Here is an 8,965-nt window from a genome sequence, read left to right as displayed (position 1 = left end):
GTGACATGAACTCCTACAATAGTATTCCTGAATTTGCAATGTATATCTACAATCACAAACACCTTTGGGACAGCAATCCAGCCTACAGTTGTGGCGCCCTTGCGCCTTATAATCATCATTCGTGTAAAACGTGCATAACGCTTATATGAAAAGCAGTTTATAACTTTCTGTTAAAGCTCGAAATCAGTACGCGCATACACAGTAAAACGTGGATTTTAAGCAACCATCAGCTTTTTTTTTTAAATGTATTTTTATATTTCCCGTTTTCTGTTGACAAAACCCCAGCTGGCGCTCGTCTGTGAGCAAGGCAGCCTGGGATATGCGCAGAGGCGCCCGGCGTTGCGGGATATCCCGCTTAGCTCACGCTCTTAGGCGCACGTCCGCAATGTGCCCGGAGCTGCGCCACTATCAGCAGAGCTGAGCTCGCTCATCTCAAAATGCGCGGCCGGCGAGGCGCATCGCAGCCGCGCACAAAATGGCAGAGCGGTTCTCGCTCTGTTCTGCAGCACAAATGCCTGGTTTCCGTTTAGAAATACGCCGGTATTATTCTCTGAATTATTATATGCGTCTTTTATCAATGAAACGAGTTACATACTGCGCTACTTAATCGTCATCATTACAACCATTTGCTTTGAATCCAAATTTTTATATATTTCTAGCCTTTATGTAAATATTACAATTTAGGTGCAGGTTGAAAAACATGTCTCTTATGATTCCCGACGCCCAGTGTTAGCCGGTTATTTCTGATTTCCTGCAGTGCCTGATTAATTTTGTGTGTCGGTTTTTTTACGAGGTATGTTTATGGTAGACATCACCCCTGGGAAAAACATAATCTCTTTCATATCTTATAGTGATACCCACTAATAGCATGCCGTTTTGATTTATGCACTCACTGCGTACTGCCTCATATATTGGTATTTAGCCTATACGATAAGCATTACGACGTTTAAGGATACTTATGAGTTGCGTCGGTCATTATTGCTTGACATGAAAGGGGAATATTAAACCAACTTATGTTTAAACAAAATTATTCTGCTACGTATCATTTCATTGTGTTGTACCCTGTTAGATCCATTGGTAGCCGTACCGGTAATTTAAATAATTTCCCCGCTACATCGACGTTATTTGTTAGGTAGGTACCCTTTTTAACTTAAGAAAATTCCAGAAGGGGTTTCCAGCATAGTAGTTAACTAGTTTAAGTTGATTTTTTTATGTACTGTTCGACTGAAATGGAAAACGTTAAATAAATAGAAACCAATCCACATTCTTTGTTCTTTAAAAAACTTTTATTTATTTAGCAATATCCAAATACGTTACATTTTGATACATAAAAGAGTGTTAGTATACCTAATCATAAATAACTGAGTATCGACTCAACTGCTGCCACTATAATGTATCAGACGGCAGGCACATCTGCAGTCAATGGGCTTCCGGTTCTTCTAACCGTTAAAAGGGCTTGAAAATCGGGTTTAGCGGAAAGTTCATCCTTAAGTATGTGTTCCAACAAGCTACATAAACAGGCGTGTATACCTGCTTTCCCAAAGGCGTTTCTTTGTTTGCGCACCACCTGACATTACTGGCCCCCGGCCATAAATCGCTTTTTTGGATTCCTGGATGTCCGCAATTCTGTTAACAGAAGGCGACGAGTTTAACATGACTCATTGGGCATTTTTTTCTTTTAGTAATCGTAATTAATGAGGGTATCCCGGGAGCTTTCGCTTCCAAGAGAACAATACCATAATTGTATAACCGGCAGGGGAGTGGTCCATACAGGATCTCCATCTAACATCCTCGATTAAAAAAACAAAGACAGAAACCTATATCTAACTTGCTGGTCTTATCTCACTAGTCCCGCAAATCGCACATGATATTATTGCTGTACTAGGGTCGAACGCTTCTGTACAATCCAATCCCAGAGGCTGATATACCGAAGGCTGGCCAATAATCTTCGACATCCGCGCCCTTCACCAATATTCGTGAGGCAAAGGTGGGTATTCCTGCCAGTTCCTGCAGATCATTGGTCGTGCTGGACGCCAGTCATCCAATCATCGTCCGAGTCGCGGTGACGGAGAAGGAAGCAGCGAGCCTCCTGTTGGTGTTTCATTCAAGGGATAAGAAAAAAAGAAGCGAAGCGTCTGGCCACGGGCTGCAGGTGAGTAAGCCTGTCTGAATGCATGACTCCGGGGCTACCACGTACTGACGGTGGCATTTTCTGTGGGCTCGATAACCAGCGAGTATTGGGATCTGATGGGGGAGGGGGATAGCGGATCCCTGTCACAAGACAGTCGTGTGATGGAACATTGGAAAGGAGATCGGGATTCACTGTTAAGATACGAATTAAAACAGTTACCAAGTATCCTGGGTCATGGGAAAATGTGTACTGAAACAGTCAGAGAAATGCATTAAGGCGCACAACGCATTTGTCTGACATTTTACCTCCATCTCGAACTTGATACTGCTGCCGCATATGAGATGAGGACGTATCAGATGTCTGTCTTTTTCTTGCCCTCTCCTCGCTACCCCTTCCACACACACACACACACACACACACACACACACACACACACACACACACGCACACCTACCCACCCACGCGTGACCTACTGTTCTGTTCTAACAGACCGAAACACAAACATCACCGTGTAAAGGTGATTGTGCTGTGGTCGACCGCGCTCCGAATTCAGGATCCCTCCGTCAGCCTCCTGCCTGCTCCCATCCCGTCACAGTCAGGATGATACACAGTCTGTTCCTGGTCAACTCCTCGGGGGACATCTTCCTGGAGAAGCACTGGAAGAGCGTGGTGAGCCGCTCCGTGTGCGACTACTTTTTCGAGGCTCAGGAGCGAGCGAGTGAGCCGGAGAACGTGCCTCCTGTCATCCCCACGCCCCACCACTACCTCATCAGCGTGCTGCGACATCGCATCTACTTCGTCGCTGTCATCCAGAGTGAGGTGCCGCCACTCTTCGTCATCGAGTTCCTGCACAGGGTGGTTGATACCTTCCAGGTGTGTGGACGTCGCACACTGCCGGCTTCATCTGTTTTTCTGCTGGTTCCTTGTGCATGTTAACTGCCTGCCTCTGCTACTGACTGCAAGGGAGGGAGGGGTTTATTACTCAGAGGGACTTCCTTCGTTTCCTTAGTTAATTTCTGACTTATCGACGCTTTTCTTTCCGGTCCTGGTCCCTTCCGTGACCAGACCTTCCGCCTGTTTGACTCTTCCTAGGTTTCTCCTCTTCTCACATGTGCCCATTTGCATATCAGACATTCATGTTCTTCCCCACTCATCAGGTCTGTACCTGCTTTAACAGGGTCTGCCCACACTCACACGCTGCCACTAACTCCTATCCCCACCCCCACTCCCAACCAGGACTATTTTGGGGTTTGCACAGAGGCAGCCATTAAGGACAATGTGGTGGTGGTATACGAGCTGTTGGAGGAGATGCTGGACAATGGCTTCCCACTGGCCACCGAGTCCAACATACTGAAGGAGCTCATCAAGCCACCTACCATCCTTCGTACCGTGGTCAACACCATCACAGGTGTCCTCGCCGTGTGGGGGGCCAGGTCACATGGTTTTAGTGCACGTGGTGTGTGACGTGCACGTTGTGTCCAGAGTATGTCACGTGGTGCTGGGTCTGCTCCCTTATTCCCCTTGGGCACAGGCAGCACCAACGTGGGAGAGCAGCTCCCGACTGGACAGCTATCTGTGGTGCCCTGGCGACGCACCGGCGTGAAGTACACCAACAATGAGGCATACTTTGACGTTGTGGAGGAGATCGACGCCATCATTGACAAGTCAGGTATCGCCATTCCCTGCTGCAGCCGTTCACAGTCTCGTTAATAATTATGATGTGTGACGTTAATATCGTGTCGATCATGTTAACCTTTCACTTGTAGAAGGTGTGCTTTGTGAGAAAGCAGCCTTAAATCCAAGCTTAAATCCATCTATCCATCCATTGATCTTCCAATCATGTATACCACTACAGGGTCATGGGAGGGGGGGTCTGGAGCTTATTGCATAGAGCACAAGCCTGGGGCACACTCTGGAAGGGATGTCAGTGTAGTGCAGTGTGCACACATACACAGACTCATACACACTGACCAAAATGAGGAGAACATTCAAACTTAAGAAACAGAGAGTGGAAACAGGATTCAGGCCTTCAGCCCTGGCTGCCCACGGAGCCACTGTGCTTCCTATCACAGATGATACAAACCATTAAGGTGTAATAGAAGAGAATGCATGTTAAGTAGTCTGTTGGTGTTACATGGAACCAGTGTGTAACTGAGGGCGTTTATTTCATTGTGGTTCTGCTTAAATGCTGAGCAGCTCCCTGAGTTTGTGAGGACCCCCTTCTCACTGCTTCTCCTAGGTTCCACCATCACAGCAGAGATCCAGGGTGTCATCGACGCCTGCGTGAAGCTGACAGGAATGCCAGACCTCACGCTCTCCTTCATGGTGAGCCCCCCTCCCCCCTCCCCCCTCACTGTGGCTCTGCCTGGTGTCTGTGGTGTCTCCTGCATGGGCTTCACCCTCTTCCTCTCTCCCAGAACCCGCGGCTCCTGGATGATGTCAGCTTCCACCCTTGCGTGCGGTTCAAACGCTGGGAGGCCGAGCGCATCTTGTCCTTCATCCCCCCTGATGGGAACTTCCGATTGCTGTCCTACCATGTTAGCTCGCAGAAGTGAGTAACGGCCAGTACGGTTATCATGTCCAGTGCGTACCAGGCCCACGTCAGTATGAGTATCAGGTTCAGTGAGTACCAGGCCCACGTCAGTATGAGTATCAGGTTCAGTGAGTACCAGGCCCACGTCAGTATGAGTATCAGGTTCAGTGAGTACCAGGCCCACGTCAGTATGAGTATCAGGTTCAGTGAGTACCAGGCCCATGTCAGTATGAGTATCAGGTTCAGTGCGTACCAGGCCCACGTCAGTATGAGTATCAGGTTCAGTGAGTACCAGGCCCACGTCAGTATGAGTATCAGGTTCAGTGAGTACCAGGCCCACGTCAGTATGAGTATCAGGTTCAGTGAGTACCAGGCCCACGTCAGTATGAGTATCAGGTTCAGTGCGTACCAGGCCCACGTCAGTATGAGTATCAGGTTCAGTGAGTACCAGGCCCACGTCAGTATGAGTATCAGGTTCAGTGAGTACCAGGCCCACGTCAGTATGAGTATCAGGTTCAGTGAGTACCAGGCCCACGTCAGTATGAGTATCAGGTTCAGTGAGTACCAGGCCCACGTCAGTATGAGTATCAGGTTCAGTGAGTACCAGGCCCACGTCAGTATGAGTATCAGGTTCAGTGCGTACCAGGCCCACGTCAGTATGAGTATCAGGTTCAGTGCGTACCAGGTACACGCCAATGTGGGTATCAGGTACAATGAGTACCAGTTCAGATATGAGATCCAATGAGTACCAGATCATGTAGTTACCACTGTCAGGTCCAATAATTAATAGGCTCATGCCAGTATGAGTGTCAGGTTCAGTAAGAAACAGGCTCATGCCAGTACTCGTGTCAGGATTAGAGATTACTAGTCTCATGATAGTGTAGGTGTCAGGTACTGAGAGTAACAGACTCACACCGGTACAGGTGTCCGGTTCGGAGAGTAACAGACTCACACCGGTACAGGTGTCCGGTTCGGAGAGTAACAGACTCACACCGGTACAGGTGTCCGGTTCGGAGAGTAACAGACTCACACCGGTACAGGTGTCAGGTTCGGAGAGTAACAGACTCACACCGGTACAGGTGTCCGGTTCGGAGAGTAACAGACTCACACCGGTACAGGTGTCCGGTTCGGAGAGTAACAGACTCACACCGGTACAGGTGTCCGGTTCGGAGAGTAACAGACTCACACCGGTACAGGTGTCCGGTTCGGAGAGTAACAGACTCACACCGGTACAGGTGTCAGGTTCGGAGAGTAACAGACTCACACCGGTACAGGTGTCAGGTTCGGAGAGTAACAGACTCACACCGGTACAGGTGTCCGGTTCGGAGAGTAACAGACTCACACCGGTACAGGTGTCCGGTTCGGAGAGTAACAGACTCACACCGGTACAGGTGTCAGGTTCGGAGAGTAACAGACTCACACCAGTACAGGTGTCCGGTTCAGTATAGCACTATAGACCTGTGATCAGTATCAGGTGTCCCGAACCTCCCACTTGCTTCCACGTTTGTGAGATTAATTGAAAGCATTGACTCTTGGTGTGTAATTTCCAGTTCTAGCCACTGACTGTATTCCGCTCCTGTCATCCTCTGTGGCGTGCAGCCTTGTGGCTATTCCTGTGTACGTCAAACACAACATCACTTTTCGAGAGGGCAGCAGCCAGGGCCGGTTCGAGCTGACCCTGGGCCCCAAGCAGACCATGGGCAAGGCTGTGGAATCCGTGTTGGTGAACAGCCAGCTGCCTCGTGGGGTCCTCAACGTCAACCTCAACCCTTCTCAGGGTACCTACACCTTCGACCCTGTCACCAAGGTATCCACTCTGAGAGCCTCCTTTCTGTCTTTATGTGTACATGGTGTAAGCCAGCATATAGTGCTAAAATGTGGGCGGGGTTAGAGTGAACAGCCAATCAGGGTCCTGTGGGTTTGTAAGCCTTCCATCCCACAGCGTTACTGGATACTACTGGACACGCGGTAACACTGCAAGTGTTTTTGTCCAGCTGCTGTCATGGGATCTGGGGAAGATCAACCCGCAGAAGCTTCCCAGCTTAAAGGGGTCCATGAGCCTGCAGGCTGGGGCCTGCAAACCAGACGAGAACCCCACCATCAACATCCAGTTCAAGATCCAGCAGATGGCCATCTCAGGTACCGGGGGAAGGTCTCATCTAGTGGGAGGAGATTCTGCAGCTTTTGAGCAAGAGACACGACCATTTTTAATCCTCTGTGTCTTTCTCCAGGTCTGAAGGTGAATCGGTTGGACATGTATGGGGAGAAGTATAAACCTTTCAAAGGTATCAAGTACATGACCAAGGCGGGCAAGTTCCAAGTCCGGACGTAGAGACCAAGCCTCATGTCGCTGAAGACCCCAAACCGGCACCGCGGTGGGGGGATGGGGGCTAATTTCTCATGTCTCGGGGTCAGTTGATAGTGTTAATGGAAGGACGGGTGACACGACACACAGACATTTTACATGGAGCAGTTTGAGCAGCCAGATGTGTGAAGATAAATTTGTCCAAGTATCGCTACCTTTTAAATGCTCATGTCAGGCCTGAAACAGACCACTCTCGCCTCCCTGCTCTTTCGAGGCTGGTCTCGCTTCTTCTGCCCCATCTTTCTTAGGATTGTTCCTGTTTGTTTCCCTCACTAAACACCTCGTCTCCATCGCCTGTCTTTTCTGGGCCTCCCAGTCTCCGTCCTTCATCAGAGCCCCCATGCACAGTACAGTGCCCCCCCAGCACCACAGCACTACCACAGCACTACCACAACTTCCGTTACTTATTCCTGTCTCCTAACTGAGATAAACTCCCAGTGTTAGTTTCCCACACTTGGGTCAGAATGCCGGTGCCTTGGCCCAAAGCCAACTGTTTATTTTTCTCTTCCCTTTAAAACTCACACGAGTTAAACAACATTCCCACCAAATAAAATGTAGCATGACTTTCTGTTCTTCCCCAATCAGTCTTTTGACCCGCCCTGGTTCTGATTCCATAAACCCAGCTCCTGTCACATGCAGGTTGGGCAGTTGACATGCCCGAATGGGGACCAGTGAAGTTGGCACCATTCCTATGGTTTTGATTCGCGTTTCCGTTTCCCCAGTTGGACCCTCCATTATTTATTGCGTGATGTTGTACCTGGACGGCACGTGTGCTGTAGTGTTTTCGTTTGTGTTCCCGTGTCTTTCTCACATCGGTCCTAGCATAGGTTTACAGTGCTGTGACAATAAAACATGGTAAATGAATCTGATGTGTACGTCGCCTTCATAACGGAAAAACATACCGGGGAGCTGGAGGGGATCATTCGCCGAACTGCGAATTTCACTATTTATATATTTCAATTTGTATTTCACATATTTATTTCAGTAATTTTACCTTTTTATTTGTTATATTTATTATTTTTTTAAATTTATTTGTGATTTCGGATTTTTATTTGTCCTTTAGGAGAAAAATACGTGAACGAATGCGCATCAAAGCGATATGAAACGAAGGCGAGAACCCATTATTATTTTTATTTTATTATTAAGGGGTTAGGACTATTCGAAGCCCCCTACAAAATCAGGATCATAATTGAATTGGTCCGGGTTGGGGGCCCAATATGATATGGTTTCATGGGGCCTAAAATAACTAGCGGAACCCCTGATTATTAATATTATTACTATTATTGTTATTGTTGTTTGCACATAGTTTCTGTGAAAAAGGTGGGTATGGATTTGTCGATTTCTGACAATACCTCTGAATGTCATCGTTACACGTTCGAAACCCGGTATACACCGATATAAACCTTACATAGACTAGTGGCGGATTAATTAGTCGCATAATTGCCACCGTCTACTATAGCAATCTCTTGTTCTGTTTACAGATTCATTGCTTAACGAAGCAATTGTCTGTTTCATACTTGGTTTTTATATCGAGTTTTGCCATGAAATGATTTTTTTTCCTTATTCGGTGTAAAAAATATCAGTGATCCTATGTTTGGCAGAAATAGCACACAAACCCAGTAATAATGGTGTCTCTTCTAATAATGATATATCTCAACTATTCGCTGCATTTCTTATAGTTGTTTTTTGACTTTATTTTTCAAATGTGAAATCATCGGAACAATGCTGAAGTTTCATTTTTTAAAATATGAAATGTTAAAAATTAAAAATATCTTTCATGTATTATTGTTGTTGTTATTATGTTTATTTTACCAGTGTGTCTGATACGGCACCTATAGGCGATATATTAATACGTTTATTTAAAAAAAAAAAAATCTGTTACCCTGTTAAATTTGATGGCGTTAAATATTTCTGTATCTCTAAAAGGCTTTTTAGA

The 8,965-nt window shown here is 47.1% G+C and overlaps 1 protein-coding gene across 2 annotated transcripts; it reads left to right on the top strand.

Moving 5' to 3' along the window:
* Positions 1 to 1,996: 1,996 nt before the first annotated feature.
* ap3m2 (adaptor related protein complex 3 subunit mu 2) lies at positions 1,997 to 7,893 on the top strand. Of its 2 annotated transcripts, none has more exons than XM_023812409.2 (9): positions 1,997 to 2,152; positions 2,727 to 3,004; positions 3,368 to 3,539; positions 3,663 to 3,800; positions 4,371 to 4,456; positions 4,549 to 4,682; positions 6,264 to 6,471; positions 6,659 to 6,803; positions 6,896 to 7,893. In XM_023812409.2, exons 2-9 carry the CDS (start codon positions 2,732 to 2,734, stop codon positions 6,994 to 6,996), a joined length of 1,257 nt encoding a protein of 418 aa, XP_023668177.1. In that variant the 5' UTR covers positions 1,997 to 2,152; positions 2,727 to 2,731; the 3' UTR covers positions 6,997 to 7,893. The 2 variants fall into 2 exon arrangements, with proteins under 2 accessions (XP_023668177.1, XP_023668176.1); XM_023812408.2 differs by having other exon boundaries at positions 2,621 to 3,004.
* Positions 7,894 to 8,965: the final 1,072 nt, after the last annotated feature.

The sequence above is a fragment of the Paramormyrops kingsleyae genome, chromosome 2, assembly GCF_048594095.1.
Source record: "Paramormyrops kingsleyae isolate MSU_618 chromosome 2, PKINGS_0.4, whole genome shotgun sequence".
Classification (NCBI taxonomy): domain Eukaryota; kingdom Metazoa; phylum Chordata; class Actinopteri; order Osteoglossiformes; family Mormyridae; genus Paramormyrops; species Paramormyrops kingsleyae.
The sequence above is the reverse complement of the archived record's forward strand: the minus strand, read 5'-3'. Positions and strand labels throughout refer to the sequence as shown.

Bases quoted from the DNA above. Each gene is read 5' to 3' on its own strand.
- ap3m2 (XM_023812409.2), top strand. From the start codon at position 2,732: ATGATACACAGTCTGTTCCTGGTCAACTCCTCGGGGGACATCTTCCTG. The intron at 3,801-4,370 runs GTATCGCCATTC...TGCTTCTCCTAG, and splicing joins CGCCATCATTGACAAGTCAG to GTTCCACCATCACAGCAGAG. The intron at 4,457-4,548 runs GTGAGCCCCCCT...CCTCTCTCCCAG, and splicing joins ACCTCACGCTCTCCTTCATG to AACCCGCGGCTCCTGGATGA.